Source organism: Typopeltis vanoorti, chromosome 5 (assembly GCF_054136105.1).
Source record: "Typopeltis vanoorti isolate ZY-2024b chromosome 5, IOZ_Tvanoo_1.0, whole genome shotgun sequence".
Classification (NCBI taxonomy): domain Eukaryota; kingdom Metazoa; phylum Arthropoda; class Arachnida; order Uropygi; family Thelyphonidae; genus Typopeltis; species Typopeltis vanoorti.
In genome coordinates, this window is record NC_143553.1 from 44,028,274 (window position 1) to 44,055,356 (window position 27,083).

At 35.0% G+C, this 27,083-nt stretch overlaps 1 protein-coding gene across 1 annotated transcript in view; it reads right to left on the reverse strand.

Moving 5' to 3' along the window:
* The window catches only part of Bub3 (mitotic checkpoint protein Bub3), a 94,862-nt gene that overhangs the window by 23,168 nt on the left and 44,611 nt on the right, over positions 1–27,083 (reverse strand). The window contains exon 4 of the mRNA XM_090392387.1: positions 531–682. Coding sequence (XP_090248513.1) covers positions 531–682 — 152 coding nt within the window. The remainder of the gene's footprint in view (positions 1–530; positions 683–27,083) is intronic.

Here is a 27,083-nt window from a genome sequence, read left to right on the forward strand (position 1 = left end):
GGTGACTGAGAGTTCTAGAGTGCTCTCCCTTGATGAGTCCTTGGACGTGTCATATAATAATAATTTGTCAAAACACTGAATTAGCTGTATACAAGATAGTGTTCTAACCAATTTTAACTTATGATCTGAGAGCTGAGATTGAAATATAATACTTGATCAAAAGAGACAGGAGACCACAGATATAAGAATTCTGAGAAAGATTAGATTAGAACTATATTAAAAATGAGGATATACCAGTTTCTTTTTTTGCCATCCTGGCAAAAAAAAAAAAGAAACCAGAAATGGATCAAAATCTAGGTGGATTGATACAGTAGGAATACCTTAGATGACAAAAATATAACAACTGATAATTTTGGAGTCCTGACAGGTAAGATGATTTGGAGGAAAATTATTGACAAGAAGTTAAAAATTATGTAAACTTCTTGTGTAAGACTATCTTAGTTTATACACAAAATTTTACAGCAAGTTCCTTGCACATTTCTGTGCTATATATATATATTCATTGCATCTGGTAGGATTAAGATACTAACCTTATCAGGCTGGGAAAATGAACCAGCACTGCATGGTCCCCTAGGATCCCAGAGTTTTACAGTTTGATCCCAGCCTCCTGAAATAACAACATTTACCTCGGGACAAAATTCTACACATCTGACTGGAGCATCATGACTGCCTACAACGTTTTCTAGAAAATAAATTGATAAACAATAAGATTTATATTTTCATAAAATTATACACACACACACACACACTCGGGTCTCTTTTTATGCGTATCTTTTTTATGCAGTGCATATTTCATGCAAATTTGGGGTTTCCCTGTTGTACATAATGAATAGCGTGTTGCAGCACATTCTTGCATAAAGTGAGTACTGTGTAAGCAGAGAGCATCCACGAAGTTTAATTTTGCATGTGAGTAAGTGTTTGTCTTTTCATTATTGTAAGCTCAATTTTGCTAATTTTTATTTTAAAGATTTAATTTGGCCCAATGGAGAAAAATAAGCACCAAAGAAAAGCAATTTCTTTGGAAATGAAAATTGCAATTTTAGATCATTTAGCAAAAGGAGAGGGATCTAGGCGATTGGTAAACATTTTAATTTAGGCAAATCTACTATAAGAGCAATTAAAAAGAATGAAGTCGAAATAAGAAAATTTGTCATTTGTGGCACAAAACCAAGTGCCAAATTATCACCATATTCAAAAGATGCTTTATTAGAAAAAATGGAACGAGCACTCATAGTTTGAATTGAAGAATTAACTCAAAGAAGAATTCCTACAAGTGGTTATTTAATTAAACAAAAAGCTCTTAATTTTTATGAACAGTTGAAGCAATTGAAGCCATCTACTTCCGCCTCCCGGGCTGATAAAGAATTTTCGGCTAGCAAAGGATGGCTAACTGAGTTTTTAAAAAGGAATGCACTTCATAACATGAAGATTACAGGCGAGGTTGCAGCAGCAGATGAAGAAGTAGCCAAAAATTTTCAAGAGAAGTTAGCCAAAATTATTGAGGATAGTGGATATTGTCCTGATCAAGTGTTTAACGCTGATGAAACAGGATTATTTTTGAAGAAAATGCCTAGTCGAACTTACATCGCAAAGTTTGAGAAAAAAGCAAGTGGGCTTAAAGCAAGCAAAGATCGAGTAACATTGTTACTTTGTAACAATGCATCAGGGGATCGAATGTTGAAACCTCTCCTAGTAAATCGATCTCTAAGACCACGTGCTCTAAAAGGCAAAGATCTAAAACAGCTGCCAGTACATTGGCTGGCTAATAATAAATACAGTAATAACAATTACTGTATTTACTGAATGGTTCAATAATTGCTTTGTACCAGAAGTGGAAACATATATGAAGCAAAAAGCTCTCGATTTTAAAGTTTTATTAACTGATGACAATGCACCAAGTCATCCGCATTCAGAACATCCAAATGTGCAGGTAGTGTTTTTTCCACCCAATACAACAAGCATTATTCAGCCATTAGATCAAGGCATAATTGCTACTTTTAAAAATTACGTTAAGCACACTTTTCAATTTATATTAGATAAACTAGAAAACGAATCATTAAGAGTAACTGACGTTTGGAAAAAATTTTCTATTTTGGATTGTTTAAATCAAGTTGCATCTGCTACCACTGAAATAAGACCACAAGCTTGGCCTGGATGTGTTGAAAACAGTGCAACCATTCAAACATCTACATTATCAGCTGAAATCATTACTTTGGCACATGAAATTGGTGGAGAAGGTTTTAATACATTTAGCCAGAATGATGTAGATGAATTGATTGTGGATAATGCCTTAAGTAACGATATTATTGGATATCGATTAACTTTAGATATCATCGAAGATCCAGAAAACGATAGTGAAGCAGAAGAAAAACCTCTCTCCATCACTGCAAATATAATTCGAGAAGGTAAACTGTGCAATAAATTGGAAAATCATTTTTTTGTTAATGACACAAATTCTGAATGAGGCTTTAAATTCCGACGTGAGCTGAAGAACTGTATGTCTGGATATCGCGAGCTGTATAAAAAATTAGTAAAATCATCATCGCAATTGTAATCACTGATTACATTCTCATAAGAAAACAATCAGTACAGAATGAGGGTGAAACTAATTCTGTTTGTGAAGAACCATTGCCTTTACCATACAGATCTGATGCACTGACTATCTCTTCTGGTGATGCAAGTGATTTTGCACCAGTTCGCAAACATTGCCGAATATTGTCTAAGAGCGACGATAATTCTGATGAAAAAATGTAAAAAAAATTGTTACTTTTCAATAAAATTAAATGAATAAAGCTTTAAAACAAACTTAAACATTCTTATTTTCCTGAATTTTTATAAACTTTTTTATGCAATTTTAGGTTTATTTTAATCCACTGCTTCGGTTTTATGCCGTTTTAGAAAATTATGGAACGTATCCCTAATTTTTCAATGTAAGTTAGGTCTTTTTTGTGCAATTTTTTATGAGGTTTTCTGTGCAACATATCTACAGCATAAAAATAGACCCGACTATATATATATATATTTTCTGTGGAACATATCTACAGCATAAAAATAGACCCGACTATATACAGGGTGTTCGGGATAAATTTGACATATTTATAATTAATTATATTTTTCCGTAAGTTACATGTATTAACACACACTTCTCTTCATTTAAAAGTTTGGACCCTTCTTCATTCATATACAAGATGTCAGAAAGGATGGATAGCTGGAACCCACCTGAATCATGGAAGAGAATAACTTGCATCATGATGATTCGTGCCCGCCATCAAAATAAGGATATTACGACTGCTGCCCAATGCTCCCTGAATACAGTAAAAACAATCAGGCATGAACTAGATACTTGCAATGGTGACTACGAGGATGTAGCAAGAAGAAAGATCCCTAGCAGACGATCTGATTGCGTTCGTACAGCAGAATTCCTCGCAAATCTGCAGGAATTGGTGTTGTTCAACACCAATTCTTCAACAGGTGTTGAAGAACCCTGGCATTGGAATTCGGGCTTTGTTCGTGGAGTTGCTAACTGTAGTCAAGCCCTGGATAACAAGGGTAGCCAATGGTAGGCCGTATGTATGGCAGCAGGATTCGGCCCCTTGCCACACCTCTGGGAAAAGTCAAAAATGGTTGTCTGAAAATTTCTACGACTTCACCAGTCCAAATGTTTGGCCTCCAAACTCCCCAGACCTTAACCCCATGGATTATTTTGTATGGGGCACAGTTGAAAAAGACACCAATCGCACTTCCAGTAATACAAAAGCCCAGTTAATGGATAAAATTAAAACAGTTTTTGCGGCCCTTCCCAGGGAGACTGTAGATTCAGCTTGTTCGAGGTTCCGAAGCAGAATTGAAGCTGTGATCGATGCTAATGGTGGTTATTTTGAGTAAATCTTGTTGATAGTATTGTAATTAACTCTGCCTGTAATGTTTTTTTGTCAATTCATTAAATTTAATAGATACAAAGAAGATTTTCTTTTTCCTTACGAAACTGTCAAATTTATCCTGAACACCCTGTGTGTATATATATATATATATATATATATATATATATATATATATATATATATTACCTCATATATCATCATCATCATCATTATCAAATTCCTGCCATGTACCCTCAAGGGGTGTACAGGATATGATAGTACTACATGAAAAAATTACATCATTACTAACTTCCTATCTACAATTTTCCTCCAAATCAGTCTGTTACTTGTCAAGACTCCAACATTATCAGATCTTATATTTCTATCGTCTAAGGCACTTTGTACCGTATCAATCCACCTATATCTTGGTCTTCCACTGGGTCGTTTTCCTGCCAACCTGGCAGAGAACACTTGTTTTGCTAATCTTTTCTCTCCCATTCTATTTAAGTGACCATACCACCTGAGATCAGCTCTGCTAACACATTCCTGGATGCTGACAATACCAAGTTCTTTCCTAATATCCTCATTTTTAATATGATATTGCCATTAATGCCACCTGTTCATGCCTCTAACCTTTCTCAGGACTCTCATATCTGCAGTCTCTAGTCTTTGGTCAAGTGTTTTACTTCTGACCCAGCTCTCAGATTCATAAGTTAAAACTGGTTTGAACACTGTCTTGTATACAGCTAATTTAGTGTTCCGACTAATTTCTCTCTTATTCCATATGAATTTATTCAATTGACTTCCCACCATACCAGCTTTGCTGATTCTGTTGTCTATTTCTATATTTAATTTACCATCTTCAGTGAAAATCGTGTCTAAGTAGCTGAAATGTTTTACTTGTTCCACAGGTTCTCCATTAAGAACACAGTTGACATTTTCAATGATTCTGCCTATTTTCATTGTCTTTGTCTTTTTATTGCTGACCTTCATACCATATCTATTACAACAGTTATTCAATTTAGTCAGAGAATCTTGCAGATTTGTAGCGGATTTATTTAGAAGTATAACATCATCCGCATAAAGCAAAGAGCTGACACGAACATCTCCAATTTTGATATCATGTTTAATACCACTTTCCTTCATAATGTGATCCATATAGATAATGAATAACAGAGGGGATAATGTACATCCTTGTCTCACACCAGATTTAACATTAAACCATCTTCCTGTACTTCCTTCGATTCTAACTGCTGACTTTCAACTCAAATAAAGACTAAGTATTGCTTGATATAATGCCCCATTGACACCATATAACCTGCAGCATATTGAATAGCTTCTCTCTTGTCATATGCCTTTTCCAAATCGACAAAACTTAAATACAGATCTTTGTTATATTCTCATGCTTTCTCGACTATTTGTCGTAAAGTGAAGATCTGATCCTAACAGCCTCTATTTGGCCTGAATCCAGCTTGTTCTTCACCCAGCTTTTCTACCACAATTCTTCTCAACCGTTTCTCAAGTATACTTACATAGATCTTGCCAGGAACACTCAGTAGGGAAATACCTCTGTAATTCTCACATTCAGTTTTATTTCCCTTTTTATATATGGGTACTATGAGAGCTCTATGCCAATCATCGGGAATTCGTCCCTCTGTCCAGGCTTTCTGAACTATGCAGTGCAGCCACTGTAAGACTTTTATACCACCATAATTCAGCATTTCTGGTCGAATATCATCTACTCCTGCTGCCTTTCCACATTTCAAGCCTTTGATGGCTTTTTCTACTTCAAGTATGGATATGTATTCCTGACTGCATGCCTGGTCAGTGTTTTTTACCACTGTGCTATCATCACTGCTTGTTTCATTTAGCAGTTTTTAAAAGTAATTACTCCATACTTCAAGGATATCCTTTTCTTCCGTTTTCATGTCACCTTTATCATCTCTAACTCCTTTTATTACAGCACTCTTTCCTCCATTCCTAAGCTTCTTCAACAACCTCCAGAATATTTTGCCACCTTCTTGATATTTATTTTCTATATTCTTGCCAAAGTCCTCCCATGAATTTTGTTTAGCTAGTTTTACACAGTGTTTAGCATTCTTGCATTTGTCTCTATATTCTCTAAGAGCACAAGCTGACTTATTTGACAGGAACTTTTGATATGCTTTCTTCTTTTCGTTCACTGCCTCTTTAACTTCCTGTGTCCACCAGGGAGTTCTGATTTTTTTATCCTTGCAGACAACCTCACCACATGCCTCTCTGGCAGAATCAATCAATGTTTTCTTCAGAAAGATTAAAAAATTTAATGACTAGAAGCTGAGATAGCAAAATAGAAAAAATAATATTTATAAATATAGAGTATTTTTCTATCTCTCGGCTTCTAGCCATCAGATATTTTAAACATATCATATAGTCAAGTAAATTCATTGCATCAAATACACACACTCGTAAATAACGTGTAAATAAAGGGCTATAAACAACTTTTCCCTTAGAGGAAATCAAATTTTGAGATAAAATATAAAGATAAAAAATTAAAAGTTAGGTAAAATGAAAATTTTAATGTATATATTTACCATAGTTCAACATTTATGTTAAAAAAAGGCAATTTCAAAGGTCTTTGTTCTCTGTAGTCAAAACTGGTATGATGGATTCTCACAATGCCAATTTTGCTATTATTCAATTCTCTAATTAAAAAACTTAAAACATTTTATTTGTTTTATAGGTTTGCCAATGAAAATGCAGGTGCTTTCCCATGTTTCATAGTCTGTATTTTTTACTTGTTAGTTTTTATACCAGATATTTGTAGCAGATTTATTTTGAAGTATAATATCATCTGGTTAATGTAAAGGGCTTTAATATTTCCAATTCTCATGTCTGGTTTAATGCCACTTTTTTGTCATAACACAATCCCTATAAATGATGAATAATGAAAGCATCATGCATTCTTGCCTATCAACTGATTTTACATTAAACCATCTTCCAACTATATTCTTCAATTTCTAACTGCTAACTTACAATCAAAGCTATTCACTGCTTTGTATAATGTTCCATTCACACTACAATTGGACTTCTGCAAACACTGTTATAATGAATTAATTTAAGTGTGATAAACTACCAAGTCCTTGCGAAAGTTCACTAGTAACAATACTATGCTAAAAGAAATTTGCTACAGTTACACTGACTCCTATGAGCAGTGAAGCACCGAAAGTATATTCGCACGTTTCAAACAACTTTTTTCTTTGATATCTTGCAACGCTTATACCAGAGATACAAAACTTAAATAGAGCCTTATTGCGTGTTTTTAATTTTTTTGAATATGCTTTAAAAAGAAGGTTCTTCACAACCTGTGTTTGGCTTGAACCTTCTTTCCTAACATGTCCTCAAGAATATTTCTCCTCCTCTTCTTCTCTAGCATGTTTGCATAAATCATATTTGGACTACCCAGCAAGCTGATTCCTCTGCAAAAGGATAATTATATGTAATTATCCTTCTTATTATCATTTTTACAGATGGGTACTATAAGAGCAGTTCTTTAAATCATTTGAAATTCATCCTTCTAATCACCTATTCTGAATTATATGGTGTGGCTACTGTAAAATTTTTATTATCTAATACACGGACATCTCCACAGAGTCTGAAGATTCATAATGAAAAGCCCATAATAACCACAATGCTTATCACACCTCTCCTTACATTTTTTTTTTTATCAAAAGAGAACTTGATACTGCCTCTGACATCCTATTCTGTTCATTCACTACTCTCCACATGCACATACACACACACAAAAAAAGTCCTTATGTCCTTACTAGTCACACTGTTATATAACCTCCAGGAGTGGCCCCTTGTTCTCTCCTGTCCAGTCATATATAGAAAATTTTCTTTATCATGTATTACACAAAATGCTTTTAGTAAATTATATTTTTATCATGTACCATACTTCCCCGCTTCATAAGATAAACTTCATAACCTATAGAGCTTCAGTTTAGGAGCACTCCACAGACCAATCAGCATTTGGGTGACTTGCGTCAAAATCTTCGCTTCTTCCACACTACCAAGAAACCCAGAGAACCAAATCTGTACATAACAGATTTACTTTTTTTCATATACTTCATATTTACTTCCATATGCTTGGGATTTTTGTCTAAAAATTCCCAAGCACATGGAAGGCACACACATTCTAACCACTTAACCTTTCTCCCTACGTTGATTATAAATAGGTCCATAGGTAATCCAGGATCCTAAATCTAATATATACATCAAATAACAATTGTCTTTTATGTTTATTAAATAACTTAAGGAATTTACAACATATAAAGGAAATAAATTAAATTAAACTTTAATCTCTATTTCCAATATTTCGGCAACGTCACGTTGCCATCTTCACAGGAACTTAAAATACAGACACGTGCACGCAAGCACTACATACAGTAAATGAGGACGAAGCAGGAAGTTATTGTTTCTCCTAAAAGTCCTGATGGTGTCCCCTAGCGGGCTATGTAAGTATTCTTAGTCATTAGGCTGAAGGTCTTCTGATGTAAGTCTCCCAAATTTGGGGTAGTCTCGTGCAACCAAATTTGTTGAGGTTTGGAATGTTTTTTAGAGCTGCTGATGATTCCATGAATAATCTTTCGTACTTTAACTTGCTGTGGTGTATTATTTTAGTTTTGTTCCAACGAATTCTATGGCATGGTCTGCAAGCCCAGAGTGGCTGTACTGGTGAAACCGGATGTGGTCTTTGTGTTCTGAAATCCTGATATTCGCTGTCCTGCCTGTTTGGCCAAAGTAGGACAATTTATCATTCTGCAAGGGACCTGGTATACACCAGGTAGGTCTAGGGGAAGTGGTTGGTCTTTGATAGAGTGGATAAGGGATGCCAACTTTTTATATGGTATATAACAAGAAGTTAGGTCGTATTTTTTGAGGATATTGGTTATTTTCTCAGAGATGCCCGGGATGTAGGGGATGGTGATAGATTTAGTGTAATGTTTATTGTGAAGGGGGGGTTACTGGTTTTAGTATTTTTTGGATTTTACGGCATTGTCATCTGAGCAGATTAATTTTGCTCTGTTATATAGTTTTTTTTTTTATCCCATGGTATTATTACACCAGATCATAGAGGTCAAGTTCATGTATTTTATACAGCACCTTTTCTGGATTGTTATAGAGTTCACATTTGGAAATATCCATACAGTTTAGCAAATGCATTGGTGATGCTTCCTCAATGTTACAGATTTTGCAGGTGGGGATACCATTGCTAAACTTGATTGGTCTTGTGTGGCCGGTCTTGAGCGAGAGATCATGGTAGTGGCACTGCAATTAAACTTGGAGTTGTTGGTAGCACCTGGATTTTCTGCTGAGTACCAGTGGTGAGTCATGTCCTGAAGAACTGTTCTTTTTATGTTTTCTTTTTGGGTGGTTTTAAAAAGATTGAAATCTGTGGTATCACTTGATGTTGCAGCCATTTTTGCTACTTCATCTGCTTTCGTTTCCCTTTAATCCCACATGGGATGGGATCCATTAGAAGATTATTTCGGAATTCTTATGTAGTTTGTTTATGTTTTTTGCTATGTCTCTAAGTATTTCTTGATGGCTAGTGTAGCAGTTCTTAATAGCTTGAAGGGCTGCTAAGGAATCTGTGAAAAATATAAACTCCTTCGGGTTCTGTTTGTCCAAATATTGCAGTGCTGTATTAATGGCTATTAATTCTGCATGGTATGGGTTGCATCCAATGCTGTTAGTTGTTTTTAGTTCTATATTATGAGAGCCATAGATGAGTACGCCACTCCCAGAATTGCCATCTGTGTAGATCTTTATTGAGTCAGGTCCATATTCCATTATTTTTGAAAGGGCTAATGATCTCAAGATTTCAGGTTTTTCTAGGCTATTTTTCTTATGTTTCCCTATTTCAGAGTTGATAACTATATTTTTCCTGTCTTGATTTGGAGGAAATGCTGGGTAGTCGGCTATTTTATTTGGACAATCCAAGGGAATTTTATTTCCTATGATTTATTAATTTTTTATAGTGTTTTAATTATAAAATATATAAAAGCTGTTATAGTGTTTTAATAACCCCATATTGTTGTGAAGGGGGGGGGGGGAATTGCTGGTGAATGTATCTGCCTGGATGGGTGGGTTTCCTATAAACAGAGAAAACCAAAGATCCATCAGGCGGCTGGCGAGTGATTAGAGTGTCTAGGAAGGGGAGGGAATTGTTTTCCTCTTTTTCCAAGGTGAACTGGACCCTGGGGTGTTGGTTGTTTAAGTGTATTAGGAAGGAGTAGAGTGTATCTGAGTCATGTGGCCAAATAGCAAACACATCATCCACGTACCGAAGCCAAATAGTGGGTTTTTGTGGGGCAGAGTTTAAGGCTTTCTCTTCAAAGGTCTCCATAAAGAAGTTGGCCAAAGGTGGGGAAAGTGGTGAACCCATGGATGTCCCCTCTATCTGTTTGTAGAATTTTCATAGCCAGAGTTCATTATGAACTAAAATAGGGCTGAGATATCGGGCAGAAATTTGGCTTGGATGAGCTCTAGAGTTTCCTAGCGGGACATTTGTGAATAGGGAGGAGACATCAAAACTGGACAGAAAGCTCTCCATATTTATAACCGCACTAGCTTCGCCCTACTACAAGAACAAATTACCATGATGCGTGTTCTCGTTGCTGATGAAAACAAAACCTTACGGGCGCTAGAAGAAGAGCTTTCAGATACACTCGGCCATGACCTTTGGACGATTCTTTATGACATCTCATGCGCTTCGGCAACAAAAGAATTAAAAAAAAATACATAGTTGGCACATGAAAAAATATGATAACTTGATAAAGAATTCTACTTCCGTACCACAACAACCACTCAACACGGTAGTCAACCTCTCTTCCATAGTTTTGAAGCCTGAAGCACTCACTGCACTTTCACATGGCCACAATTTCGCCCTACCTCCTAAAAGAATACCTGCCGAGGAAATAATGATCCAAATAGAATGTGGGATCCGCAACCTTCCTAACCACATTGGCAACAACGTCAGACTGGATATCTCAGCCCTATTTCAGTTCATAATGAACTCAGGCTATTTTGTTTGGCAAGGAAAATTCTACAAACAGATAGAGGGGACATCCATGGGTTCACCACTTTCCCCACCCTTGGCCAACTTCTTTATGGAGACCTTTGAAGAGAAAGCCTTAAACTCTGCCCCACAAAAACCCACTATTTGGCTTCGGTACATGGATGATGTGTTTGCTATTTGGCCACATGGCTCAGGAAGGAGTGGAGCCATGTGGCTCCACTCCTTCCTAACACACTTAAACAACTAACACCCCCAGGGTCCAGTTCACCTTGGAAAAAGAGGAAAACAACACCCTCCCCTTTCTAGACACTCCAATTCACTTGCCAGCTTGATGGATCTTTGGTTTTCTCTATTTATAGAAAACCCACCCATCCAGGCAGATACATTCACCAGCAATCCCCCCCCCCCCTTCACAACAATATGAAGTTATTAAAACGCTATATAACAGAGCAAAATTAATCTGCTCAGATGACGATGCCCTAACCACTGAACCACATCCTTAACACTTTCTTAGCCAATGGCTACAACCCCCAAAAAATACTAAAACCAGTAAACCACAACTCCCCTCTGCCCTTCATAATGAAGATTACACTAAATCTATCATCATCATCCCCCACATCCGGGACACCTCTGAGAAAATAACCAATATCCTCAAAAAATACGACCTAACTTCTTGTTATAGACCATATAAAAAGTTGGCATCCCTTATCCGCTCTATCAAAGACCGACCATACTTCCCCTAGACCTACCTGGTCCCCTGAAGCTGTAAATTGTCCTACTTTGGTCAAACAGGCAGGACAACGAATATCAGGATTTCAGAACACAAAGACCACATCTGGTTTCACCAGTACAGCCACTCTGGGCTTGCAGACCATGCCATAGAATTCGTTGGAAGAAAACTAAAATAATACACTGTAGCAAGTTCAGGTACGAAAGATTATTCATGGAATCATCAGCAGCTCTAAAAACCGTTCCAAACCTCAACAAATTTGGGTGCATGAGACTGACCAAATTTTGGAGACTAGCATCATGAGAACTTCAGTCCAATGGCGAAGACAACCCAATTAGCATGCTAGGGGGCACCATTAGGACTTTAGGAACAATATTAGTTTCTTGCCTTCTTCCTCATTTGCTTTTGTTAGTGCCCGTTCACATACCATATTTGTATGTTCCTGAAGATGGCAACATGACGTTGCCGAAATATTGAAGGTATTCATTAAAGTTTCCTTTAATTAATATCCATTTTATGCATTGTAATTTCCTTAAGTTAATTACCAGTTATGTATGACCAACGTATAAGCCTTGCTACAAGAAATACACAAAAATAAATGTTATTTAAGAGTAGTAGAACATTGTAATCACTGAAATTCATTAATAAGGAATTTTTAATAATAAAAATTTTCAAAATGTTTACTCCTTGATATATAAATAAAACAGAATATATATATATATATATATATATAAAAACAAAAATTACTTTTATTTTAATATAAAAAGAAATATTACATAAAGAAAATTTGGAGATATGCTTTTATCTATGTAACAATTAGGATAAATATAAATTTATTTTACATATTTATCCATCTTGCTTTAGCCGCCACAAAAGCCACAAAATTTTTAATAATATCTTTAATGTCTAATGAATCCATAATATTATTTTCAATTGATATAATTGTAAATCCGTTAGACGCTCTCCAGACATTGTTGACTGCAAATAATTTTTTTTATTAGTTTTTTCAGTTTTGAAAAACTTCTTTCCCCTGATGCTACCGATACTGGTAATGTTAATTAAATATGCATCACAATTGCAGTATTTGGAAAAATGTTGGTTAAATTTATTTTTGTATATATAATTTAAAACATCCTGAGGAGCCAACTCTTTTTTAATAAAACATAGCAAAGTTTTCAATTCCTCAAATAAAGTCATACCATCAATAGTGCAATTGGCGGAATCTTGATTGTTGCACAGTTTTAAGTGCAAATCTTTACAATGTTTCATTAAATCTTCATCGCTCCAATCTTTTAATTTGCTGATGTCTATTATAACTTTAAAGTCCTCGCTACATTGTTTTAAGAGTATGAATCTTTCCGTGACTAAAGTTATTGTCGTGTCTAAAATCGCGAACAAAAAATTTATTTTAAAATTTTGTTTAGATCATGCGTTGTCTCATCTGATGTTTCGTAACCAAACATTTTTTTTTTTTTTTTTGCAAATGTCTGGAAAAATAGGATCAATAATAAGATCGTTGTTCTACTTCTTTTGCAGTTCTAATAATATTTTCAAAATATTGGTCTGTTCAGCGAGTATTTAATTCTTGTATAACATAATCAAGATTTTCTGTAATTTTTCCTATATCAAATGTTGGATTCTACATTATTTTGCTTGCAACATTTACGAGACTTAAGATTTCGTACCAAACATGAACAGAGAAAATAAATTTAAACGAATAAATCTTTGAAATTAAGTTGTCTGCCTGAACTCTAGAATCGATATCTTTAATTTCATCTTCCGTAATATCAAAAAGAGCCAGGTAAATTTCCTTGATATTATTTTTAAGTAGCTTTATTGCTTCTACTCTACTTTCCACCTAGTAGCAGAAAGTGGTTTCAAATTTAAAACATGAATATGTTTTTTTAATATAGCCCAATGCTTCACAGATATTGAAGAAAATTATATAATTTCTGTATTATCCCCAAAAAAATTTACAGTTTCACAGGATATCTTAGCTGCATCATTAACTACCAAATTTAATGAATGAGCAGCACACAGAATAAAAAAAGCCCTTGAATTTATTTCAAGGATTTTTTCCTGCAGTCAATTATGTTTGCCTCGCATATTTGAACCGTTATCATAAGCTTGGCCACGTAAATCCAAAATGCTAATATTCAATAATTTTAAATAATTTTTTATAAATTGAAATAGTCCTTGCCCAGTGGTATCTTCTATAGATTGAAAACCCAAAAAAGGTTCATGAATTTCTGATATATTGGTATCCTTATTTTGATTAACAAATTTAATAACAGATAATTGTTCTGTGTGGCTTATATCCGGAGTAGTGTCAAGACTGAATGAATAATATTTCACCTCTTTAACCATTTCTAAAATGTTTTGTCTTATAGCTTCAGAAATTATACGGATGATTTCATTTTGTATTTTATCACCTAAATAATGAGCAATGTTCCTTTTTTTTTGTGATATTTGGATGCGATGCAAGTGTTCTGTCATGATCGAATCAAATTTAGCAAAAGTTTCCACTAACTTTAAATAATTGCCGTTATCATTTTCAAAAAGTTTTTGTGAAGAACCACTAAAAGCTATATACTGTCTTGATAAATATTGTATTATGTAGATTAACAGATTCTATAACAGATTGCCAATATTTTTTCACAGTTTCGTATAATCTTTGTTGTGTGCAATCAATAATGCATTTCTTAATCAAAGACATTTTAAGTTTGCTGTATTTTGAACAGTTTTTAATGTGCGTGGAACTTGTCTCGTGTATTTTTAGTATATGACTCAAATGTTGCCAATCATTACAACCGTATTCGCTAGTAAGTTGGGAATTTTGATTACCAAATATTTTACAATAATAACAGAAAACCAAATTTTGCGATTCTGAATAAACTAAATAACTTCGTAAAAGTTTTTCTCCATTTGCTAAAGTTCGATAATATTATGAATCGGGAAAACTTGTGGCCAGATTCAACTTTGGGAAATTCTTTATTAACTACTTGACGCCGGCAATGCTCAACTAAACAATCTCTAACTTTGGTAGTTATATGATTTGGCCAAGTACCTGGATTATTAACATTAAAATTTAAAGTAAAATTTGAAGTTTCGTGTTTCGCTGAATCAGAATCCAATATTTCTTCTGCTGCAACTTCCGTAGACAGTCCAGTTTCATTTTCACATGTAACATTTGTTTCTTCATAGTTATCTTGTGTCCTCTCTTTTTCTGTAGTAGTAGAGCTACACAGAGTGCTTGCTTCGTCAGAACTTTCTGTTTTTCATTTTTTATGTGGTCCTGAAGTTAAAAATTTATTCAGCAATCCAGCCAATTTATGTTGCAGTTGTACTCGTTGCAATTGTCTTTTCCTGTTTTTGTGCACCAGATAACTTCTTTGGCTTTTTTCACGACATATGGGGGTTAACACACTTGGTTAAACTTTAAATTAAGAAGAGGGTTGAAAGTTGTCCACCAAAACAATTATAATTAATGAAATTTTCCCTTAAACTTCTCTTTACCCTTAACCAACTATTATTTTTAAGGTGAATGGCTCAAGACTGACTATTTTTTTTTTTATTATTACAGAATTTGATTTTTCAGAGGCTTTGAATAATAAATATGCTTACATTTTAGGTATTTTTTGAAAATTAACATGTAGAGATATTAGCCACTGATTGATTTCTCAGTGATTTGTTTAATATTTTTTACATTCTGGTAATTGTTTAATAATTCAGAAATTTCTAGAATATTAAAATTATTTATTAAAGTAATTTGTATAATTGTATAACTGAGAGGAGACCTCCACATAGTCTTTAAAGGAATGAGGAGAACCGACCAGGGCTTCTGACCTAATGTCCAATCATCACCTTCTCGTGGTGCACCCTGTTGGGTATCTACTTGGATATTGAACGAACGAGGATAGGCTGGCAATTTGGGATTTAGCCGACCAAATTGTATTCTTATAGGTTAAACCAAAATAAAAAATGATGGTACAACATGACAAAATTTCATGCTGGCTGGGGCGTCGCCCGGTTAAACAAGACCACCCGTTGTTTTCGCCAGGGAACCAGGTCGAACAGCGAAAAGTCAGCTACTGGAACAAATCTGAAAACAAACCCCAAATCAACATCACCAGAGTTAAAGATCGGTGTAAGAAGTCTGAATGGCAAAGAAATGGAGCTAGCTGAGGAATTAGATAAGTAAGTACCAGATCGACATAATAGGGGTGACAAACGAAAAAGACCAAAACTGGCGAGATCTTTCTGAGCAATAAATACAAAATGTTATATTCAGGCAATGATAATCGAGGAAAAGAAGGAGTAGCCATAGTACTCAACACAAAATACGAGGCTAATCTTCTTGAATGGCACTCAGTCTCAAGTAGAGTAATGTGGGCAAATATGAGAATGGGGAACTGGACAATGAGACTTATTTGTGCCTATGGTCCCACAGAAGGTTCTACTAAGGTAGAAGTGGAGGAATTTTTTGAAGCTTTAGAAAAAGCAACTGACACAATGAAAAATGAAAAGTTGGTCCTTGTAGAGGATCTAAATAGCAGAGTAGGAAATGATTGTGAGACATACAAAAATATTTTGGGAAAATTTGGAGAAAAGAGCAAAGCTAATAATACTTGCAAATACCTGTTGGATTTCTGCTTCAGGACATGGACTGGTTATTACTAACACCATGTTCCAACATAAAAATGTGCACAATTTCACATGGAGAGAAGAGGCTAGGAATAAGAAAAGTCTCATTGACTATGTTATTGTTAATAGTGATGTTTTCTCCCTGGTGCAGGACACCAGAGTGTACAGAGGAATTGAAATTGGAAGTGATCACTATTTAGTCTTGAGCAGGATAAAATTGAATTTCATATTGAAAAGAATAACATGTAAGAAAGTTTTAAAGCGAATAAAAGTTGTTTATTATTTTAACGGTATAATAGAACACAGAAACTAAGTAAATAATTTATTAACTTGATGCTAATATTTCGCTGGTATTATAACCAGCATCTTCAGCGCACAAAAACACTGTTTGTCACAATACGCGAGACTAAAACAACATGGTGTACTTAAACAAAATTGTAGCAGCAACACAAAGACTAAAGTCCTGATTTTTGGTGCCCGTACACAGAAACCCGTATAAATCAGAGAGATTGTTTTTAGAGGCGACAGAAGCCCTAAAACACACTCCAAATCTCAACAAATATGGCTGTATTAACTTGCCGAAGATCTGGGAGACAGTCATATTAAGAAAAAACTAGCACTTTTCTAGGACTCTAGTAATATATGATAGTTTTTTTTTTTTTTTTTTTCAGATAGAGGGCGCCAAAATCAGGACTTTAGTCTTTGTGTTGCTGCTACAATTTTGTTTAAGTACACCATGTTGTTTCAGTCTCGAGTATTGTGACAAACAGTGTTTTTGTGCTCTGAAGATGCTGGTTATAATACCAGCGAAATATCAGCATCAAGTTAATAAATTAATTATTTACTTAGTTTCTGTGTTCTATTATACCGTTAAAATAATAAACAACATGTTCGACGAACACATAAGTCTGTCCACACGTTTAAAGCGAATAAAATTTGAGCAGCTCTCAGATGTGAACTGTAGACTAAAATACACAAAGATTATTGAAGAAAAAATGAAAGAGTTTGAGAACAGGAATCAAACCTTGGAGATTCAGTGGCAAACTCTGAAGAAAACATTGACTGATTCTGCCAGAGAGGAATGTGGTGAGTTTGTCTGCAAGGATAAAAAAATCAGAACGCCCTGGTGGACACAGGAAGTTAAAGAGGGAGTGAAGGAAAAGAAGAAAGCATATCAAAACTTCCTGTCAAATAAGTCAACTTGTGCTCTTAGAGAATACAGAGACAAATGCAAGAATGCTAAACACTGTGTAAAATTAGCTAAACAAAAGTCATGGGAGGACTTTGGCAAGAATATAGAAAATAAATATCAAGAAGGTGGCAAAATATTCTAGAGGTTGTTGAAGAAGCTTAGGAAAGAATGCTGTAAAAGGAGTTAGAGATGATAAAGGTGACATGAAAATGGGAGAAAAAGATATCCTTGAAGTATGGAGTAATTACTTTTAAAAAATGCTAAATGAAACAAGCAGTGATGACAGCACAGTGGTAAAAAACAGTGACCAGGCATGCAGTCAGGAATACATATAAATACTTGAAGTAGAAAAAGCTATCAAAAGCTTGAAATGTGGAAAGGCAGCAGGAGTAGATGATATTCAACCAGAAATGCTGAAGTATGGTGGTATAAGAGTCTTACAGCGGCTGCACTGCATAGTTCCGAAATCCTGGACAGAGGGACGAATTCCCGATGATTGGAGTAGAGCTCTCATAGTACCCATATATAAAAAGGGAAATAAAACTGAATGTGAGAATTATAGAGGTATTTCCCTACTGAGTATTCCTGGCAAGATCTATGCAAGTATACTTGAGAAATGGTTGAGAAGAATTGTGGAAGAAAAGCTTGGTGAAGAACAAGCTGGATTCAGGCCAAATAGAGGCTGTCAGAATCAGATCTTCACTCTACGACAAATAGTCGAGAAAGCATGGGAATATAACAAAGATCTGTATTTAAGTTTTGTCGATTTGGAAAAGGCATATGACAAGAGAGAAGCTATTCAATATGCTGCAGGTTATATGGTGTCAATGGGGCATTATATCAAGCAATACTTAGTCTTTATTTGAGTTGAAAGTCAGCAGTTAGAATCGAAGGAAGTACAGGAAGATGGTTTAATGTTAAATCTGGTGTGAGACAAGGATGTACATTATCCCCTCTGTTATTCATTATCTATATGGATCACATTATGAAGGAAAGTGGTATTAAACATGATATCAAAATTGGAGATGTTCGTGTCAGCTCTTTGCTTTATGCGGATGATGTTATACTTCTAAATAAATCCGCTACAAATCTGCAAGATTCTCTGACTAAATTGAATAACTGTTGTAATAGATATGGTATGAAGGTCAGCAATAAAAAGACAAAGACAATGAAAATAGGCAGAATCATTGAAAATGTCAACTGTGTTGTTAATGGAGAACCTGTGGAACAAGTAAAACATTTCAGCTACTTAGACACGATTTTCACTGAAGATGGTAAATTAAATATAGAAATAGACAACAGAATCAGCAAAGCTGGTATGGTGGGAAGTCAATTGAATAAATTCATATGGAATAAGAGAGAAATTAGTCTGAACACTAAATTAGCTGTATACAAGACAGTGTTCAAACCAGTTTTAAATTATGGATCTGAGAGCTGGGTCAGAAGTAAAACACTTGACCAAAGACTAGAGACCGCAAATATGAGAAAGATTATAGGCGTGAACAGATGGCATCAATGGCAATATCATATTAAAAACTAGGATATTAGGAAAAAACTTGACATTGTCGCATCCAGGAATGCGTTAGCAGAGCTAATCTCAGGTGGTATGGTCACTTAAACAGAATGGGCCAATTGCAGTATGTGTAAACAAACTTAGATCATCTAAAGAGTTTTATAGCTCATAAATAACCTATGTTTATTAATTTAATTCGATCCGCGTCAGCCTGACGTGCCGATAGTCTACCCCGCATATATACAGGATTTTTAGCTATGGTCTCTCAACTGATTAATATGTTTATAATTTATAAACTATTATCTTTAAAATTTTATTTGTCTATCAAAAATCCAAAAATAAGTACACAAAAATCAAAGTCACTTAAACACAGAATACACAATACACTCAATATGTTTCACATTCAAAATTGAAATGACGCCGAAAAAAATGTAAGAAGTGCACATTTGGATAGACGCTATTTCGTCTATCCAAATTCGAAGTGGAATTTAAGAAAATGAACATCATAATATACACCTACGTTTCAGACTAAATATTTGGATAGATCAGTGTTTCTGAAACTTCAGATATCCGTGTACCCCTTCTTTAATTTTCATTATTACCAAGTACCTTTTCAAAATAATAATACATACATCTTCAAGGCCCACTCTTCCTAATTGGATTGTGGGGGCAACAGCTGCAAGAGGAACTTCCAATGGTCATGATCCTCTGCCACCAAGCTCAGGTGTTCTTGTGGGATTCCCAAACGTGTCCACCCAAGGTTTTGGATATAATCTATCCAGCGAGTCCTTGGCCTTCCACCCTCTGGCTTGGCAAAGAAGGCCTCTTGTGGCATTCTGACCAGGTGCCCGTACCAGCGTAACTGTGATCTCTCAACACGGAGAAGCAGCAGTTCAGTATTGAGGGTTTCCCGAATTGCCGAGCTTCTCACTCTGTCGAGTTTTGTCAGCCCCGCAACCCCTCGAATGAACCTCATTTTAGCCGCTTGAATTCGTGTCTGCATTCTTTCGGTCATTACCCTTAGGTGAGGATGGGGACATAGACTGTATTGAAGACAGCCAGCTTTGCCTTCTGGCTTAACTCCCGCTTCAGTGCTACCGAACGGCCAAGCTCCCGCAATACTGAGCTTGCTAAGCCAATTCGAGTATCTAGGTCTACGTCCCATTTTCCATCATTCGTGAATATGGACCCAAGGTATTTAAACTTCTCCACCTGTCTCATTGGGACTCCACTTACATTTAGAGTGCACTGGGATGGTTGTCTTGAGACCACAAATGTTTCAGTTTTGGCTACACTGATCTTCATTCTGACATCTGCACAAACAGCTACAAACATATCCAGGGTTCGCTGGAGGTCATCTGTGGAAGAGCTAAGCAGAACTAGGTCATCTGCAAAAAGCAGACTTCCAATGCTACGTTTTCCAATTCTGACACACTCACTGCCTCGGCTGTGCCTATCAATACAGTCCATAAATATTATGAAAAGGAGGGGTGACAGAACACACCCATGGCAGAGGCCAACGGAGACTGTGAAAGGTTCAGACTTTGTGTTGTTTACCCTGACACAAAACTCTGGGCATTCATACAGGGACTTGATGGCAGCTAATAGTTGACCATCCACTCCATACTCATGTACTACTTGCCAAAGCTTATCCCGAGGAACCCGGTCATATGCCTTCTCCAAGTCCACAAAACATGTGTAGACATTCTTGGCATATTCCCAAGATATCTCAAAGACTTGCCTTAAAGTGAAGATTTGGTCAGTTGTGCTTCTACCAGGACGAAAGCACTTTTTATTAATAATAATAATAAATAAAAATATATTTCATTGTAAATGTCTGTTTTATTTTTATTTAGATGTACATTTAAACAAAAACAAAAAAGATTTATTTTTAATAGAACAAAATTTATAAAGATACTATACATTTTTACTTAATATAAATAATTTATCATCAATGAGACCAGTGAAATTCCTATTTCTATATCTGCTATATTGCTCTTTTATGTGCGTTTTATAAATCCGGTCTTTAACCAATGATCCATACTTAAGAATTTGAAAGCCTAAAAAAATTACTGTATTTACTCAACTATAACTTGCACTTTTTTTCCAAAATTAAAGCTAAAAAATCGTGGTGCGAGATATATGTGGAAACTAAAGTTTTCAGGGGAAAAAAAAACTGAAAATGGGTATAACATACCAATCAAAGTTATCTACCCAAATACAGTCATCTTCTTTCCCATTATATCAAGCAAAAATTACCAGTAATTTAAGACTTGAGATACGTAATGAACAATCCTTGACAAATTACTAATGAGAAGTGAAAGATGTGCGCAATTGTAGGCCAGTAGAGAAAAACTATTAAGAAGTTCATATGATTGGTGCGGTATTAACAAAAGATAGCGCAACCCAAACAAAACAAGCTGACAATTGAATTGAAATGCTAATTCTCTTAAACCGATTTCCATTATATCTGAAATGCATCACTATATATATTTTAGTTTTAACAAGTTCATGACAGGGGTAGTGTCAAGCAAAACTATATGTTGCACCTGCAACATGTGGTTTGCTCTAGTCTATACAGCAGTTTCTGTTGGAGGGGAGATGTGATTATTAGTTAGTGTTTATATATTCCATATATAAACACTATATAGTTGTCTCTAATTGCACTATTTGTTGAGAAATATATTACAGTCTGCAAATGTCTGTGAATCTTATGCTGTTGTGGAGGGCGTATTGTTTACTGCAGGGAGTAAAATGTGAACGTCAAGGGCAATAGTGATTCGCAATTTGAGTAGGAGAATTGATGCATAATATAATTTAATATATAGACTATAAAAGTTTATGAAATTCACATCATATGATACTTTATGGGTTGTTTCCTTAAGTATCTAATAAGTGGGTTCTAAAATGTTTAGTTTTAGTATGTATGACTAATTTTTTTATTAATAAAATATAATAAGCACATATTTAACTGTCAATGGGAACTGGCACCTTTTTTATTTGCTAAACTAAATGCTGTATTTTTCTAAAATATCATGTTGCCATAATACGGCTGAACGAGCACTCTTATTAAGCAGCGCCGTGAGGCAGGCTGCCTCTATGCTACACCCTGTCGACAGTACTGGGCAAAGCACAGCGTAAGAATGAATTCACGGTCTGTCTTAAACTAACAATTTCCACTAAAAATATAATAAACAATCGAGAATATTTATACAATTTTCGCTGAGTCGATGCTTACTCTGGGAAATAAAATCTGTGGTAATATTGATAACGTTTCACTTCAAACAAATTATAAAAAACTGGTGATGTATTAAGTTAAAAATGTTGTTAGATTATTAAGAATTCATAATAATTTGACTGATTTAAAATTTTCATTTTTATTGCATTAACTATAATTTGCAATTGTGATATTTATATAGTACGATATAATTCAAGAATAAGAAAATTTATATATATATATATATATATTTATTATTTCGCACGGTGAAATGGCATCCCTATCTTCAAGCGCCCTTGTGCGGCGTACAATCTGCACAACTGCAAGGCTCGGCCCTGACTCCAGATGACGACCTTAATATGAAGGTCGAAATGTCGGGAAATTAAAATCATTATTTATAACACGGTTGTAGAGTCCATAATTTGTGTAAAATGAAAAACTGTCGAACTTTGATTATTTTTTAAAAGTGCTGAACATGCTTTACTCTAAAATGTGATATTCATTTTTATCCTACTCCAAACTAAATATTAATCACTTTTTATTTCAAGGTCTTCTATGTTCTTGTATCAGTCCTGAATCACCTCCACAATAATTCTTGGTAATGAAGATATTTCAGAACAGAAGAGTACCCTTGCCTTAGTTGGTTTAATGCCTCACATTAAACCAACTTTCTAAGCATCCTTCAATTTGAATAGCTGCTTTAACTTAAGTACAGTTTATTTATTGCTCTGTATAGTATCCCATTTACACACTATTATAAAGTTTGATTTCTTTAAGCATCTTGTCATGTGCCTTTATCAGATCTATAAAACTTAAATACAGATTATTATACTCCCATGGATGCTCAACTTTCTGTTAAACAAAAACTTGTTTCTGGCAATTTGGTCAGAATCTAGTTTGTTCTTCCAAGTTTCTTAACCTCTTCTCAAGTATACTTGTATAAACCTTAACACTCAGTAGGAAGATTTCTAATTTTCACATTCAGTTTTATTTCCCATATAACAGATGGTACTATGATGGCTTCAAACCAGGCCTTCTGAATTATACATGCAGCCACTATAAACTTTTATATCTCTGTATGTGAGAATTTCATCAAATATCATCTACTCAAGTTACCTTTCAACATTTCGGGTTTAAGCATCCCCCTTTCCCTTTAAAATCGCAAGTATTTATACATATACCTGATTTGAACTCTTTTAAATATTTAAGAATCTTCCAAAGCAATTACTTCCACCATTCAGAATATCTTCAGTTTTTATGTCATCTATTCTTTCTGGTTCCTTTTACAACATTTTTTTTCTTCTATTTCTTAATCTTGATGGGGAGGGGATGCTGAAAGAGCGTATCTTCAGTTTTATGTCATCAGTATCATTTCTAGTTTCTTTTACATTTTTTTTCTTCCATTTTTAAGCTATTTCAGCACCCCCCTACAGATTATCTTCAGTTTTATGTCACCATTTATCATTTCAAGTTTCTTTTACAATACTTTTTTTTTTTGTTTTCATCCTTTTCTAAGCTCTTTCAATAGCTTCAGAACATTTTGCTACTTTTGTGATATCTGACTTATATTCTTCCCAAAATCTTCAAATAACTTTTGTTTAGTTGCTTTTACACATTACTTACTTTCACATATTTTTATCCATATACTGTAAGGGAACATCCTGACTTACCTGCCAAGAACTTTCAATATGATTTCTTTTATAAATTATTGAATCCACTAAAGTTCTAATATTTCTGCCCTTTCAGACAAGTTCACCACATGCTCCAGCTGAATCCACCCCTCCCTTTAGATGTTGTAACCTGCAAGATTCAGTTCTTGTTTAAAAACTCATTACTTCTCCAATAATTTCACTCCTGAAAACTACTTAATGCTTTCTTTTTAAAACTTTTGTACACATTTTTCTTTTCAATGTTATAGTCAATTCCAGTATTTTCCAACCTCTGTATATTCTTATACCCTGAAATACCTGACGATATCACTACCAACAATAATATATTCAATAAGACTTCTTACTTTTAATGAATTTATTAATATCTTTATTAATAAATTCTATTATTAATAAGTCTATTATTAACATTTCTATATGTTTGCTGTTGATTTCTACCCTGCTGTTCCTTTAACATCGACAGCCTCCTCAAATGAGTAAAAAAATTCTTCTTTTTCTTCCCTGCTAGAACCACAGTCTTCCTGTCCAATTTTCCATTTTGAAATCAAATCCTACATTACTATACCCAAAACTGGCTAATATTCAAGAATTTATCTTCATGTTCAACACTGAATACTACAGTTTCCCTTTCCCTCATCATTATTGTCAGAATAACAAATCGTAGTTATATATAAGTATTTCACCAGTTTTACACTTTTTACACTGGTAACACTAATTATGTCTACATGGTATTTTTTGTAATTCTTATGCTAGTGAAGTCTCTTTACCACTAATATTTCTTATACTTAAGGTACCTATGTTCAATTTTCTTGAGTTTGTGAACTGTGAGGCCTTGTTTAAAAGTTAGCTTTTGTTTGACACAACACCCAGCATGAAATTTCATCATACTGTACCATCATATTTAATTAGGCCCAAGCCAATATAAAATACAGTTTGGATGGCTAAGTTTCAAACTGCTTGCATATCTTTCTTCATTCAGTATCCAGGTGGATGTCTGAATATGACATCCAGGTGGATGTCATATTCAGACATCCATAATTTATCATCAGTAATTTATGATCAATGACTGTTTATAGCTAAATAAACTGATATGTTATAAACCTAAATTATGTTACACCAGGGTAGTTAATTCTATTTACATGATCTGCTCGGCTACATGGCTAGTTGATACATAAAGTGGCATAAAAATAAATTACATGAACAACTTACATGAAACTAAATTTTATTTAGTATCTTCAGTATGACTTTCAAATTAAACAAGCAGAATAGATAACCAGAAGACTCAATGAAAACAACTGAATTACGCTACACTACAGAACAATGTGGAGAACTTGAGACCATTTCTGTTTAGATTTGGATAGTGAAGCAAAGTTTCACAGCTTTCTTTGTATAAAAGCTCCATGAGATAATTGCTTTTGTGAAAGAAAAGCATCATTTTCCTAAGGATGTAATGCTTGGTGGGGGTGGAATATTCTGCTAGTCTAGACTGTTCCAGATCGTGGAATTTAGTGCAATCAATATGTTCACAATGATGAACAACTGCCAATCTACCTGTACAGCCAAAGTATGATAACCCACACTGATATGGTATTTGATAAACTCCAAGGCAGACTAAAGGCAAAAGTTTATCCTTTGCAGAGCTCAAAAAGCAGAAATATTTTTAGTTGGGTGAAGGAATGCATGAAGCCAAAATGGATCTGCAATTTGGTTATTCCTTCAGAAACACCATAAGATAAAGAATGATAGCATGATGAACCACTTCTTGGGAAGAAGGTGACAAGGAAATTCTCTGCATTGTTAATGTTGACCTAAGACTCTCATGTTAGAGGCTTAATGGAGTGCAACAGCACTGAGAAAGGATTAAAAATAAGATTTAATTCTTCCAATATCGCATCTCAGTCACCAAGGCATCATCAGGGAGTACAATGAGACTTGTAACACAACCCAAAAGCAACTTCTCTTCTCTCACAGAACACCCTTCCTCAAGCTACTTTCAATTTTGCATCCTCTGGCACTTCACAGATGACAAATGGGATGACCTCTGGAACTTTTACTCCTCCTTTCCATGGTCTGACTATTGCTTCAGTTCATCCAACCTGCTCTGAATGAGTAACAGAAATTATCCTTACTGGCATGAAGGCCATCATCCCATTTACCCAGAATCCTCATTCACTTTCTAAGCCCTGGTTCAAAAGAAAGTGTATCAGAGCAGTTAAAGAAAAAACTCCGCTTACTGCAGGTGGCTTGCATCAGGAATTCTGGCAATATTAATATACCTTGCCTATAAAGCACAAAACAAATGAGAACAGTCATCAGCAGAAAACTTGCCTCCCTAGCTAAGGCTGTTGGATGCAACTTCTATTCATCTGCATGTCCACCTCTCTTTCTCTCTCATCCTGATCATACCACTGTTACTTCACTCAAAGATAAAGCTGACCTCCTAGCATTGCTCTTTTCCTCAAACCCCTGAATCTGAGCACTGTATGCCTCTTTAGTTTTTCAACAAAAAGACATCAGAAAATTATTTAAATAACAGACACTAAAAAGTCTCCTGGTCCTGGTGACATCTCTCCATTTGTTTTCTCAAACATAGTGTTCCAGAGCTAACACCTGTCCTATAGTGTCACCTGTAACACCTGTCCTCTTCAATCTGTTATACATAGCCAGTACTTATCTTAATAGGTGGAAGCAATCACATATCTCCAGCCTGTTCCAAAAAAGGGAGACAAAAGTCTGACAAACTACTAACCAACTGCCATCACATCAGTCCTCTCCAAAATAATGGAGAAAGTCATCAATAGACACCTTCTCCACTCCCTAGAGGCCTACCAATTAATCAGCAATTGCCAGTATGAATTACACCATTCAAGATCTGAAGCCGACTTCTTAGCTTACATCACCCACAACTGGACATGTGCAATGGAAAAGTTTGAAGGAACTTGTGGTGTTGCTCAACATTTCTAGAGCTTTTGATTTGTGTCTGGCATCAAGACCTGCTATTTATTTATTCGTATGGCATGAATATCAAAACATGCAGTACAATACACTTTAATAACATAAAATTAAAAGTCAAAAGTCATTTTAAAAACCAATAAAATTAAAAGGTTACATCCATATTGGTCAGATAGCTCATAGCTTCGGGTGTAGCACTTAAAAAGTCCAATTTGTCTCCTGAATATGCTCTGAGATAACACTGG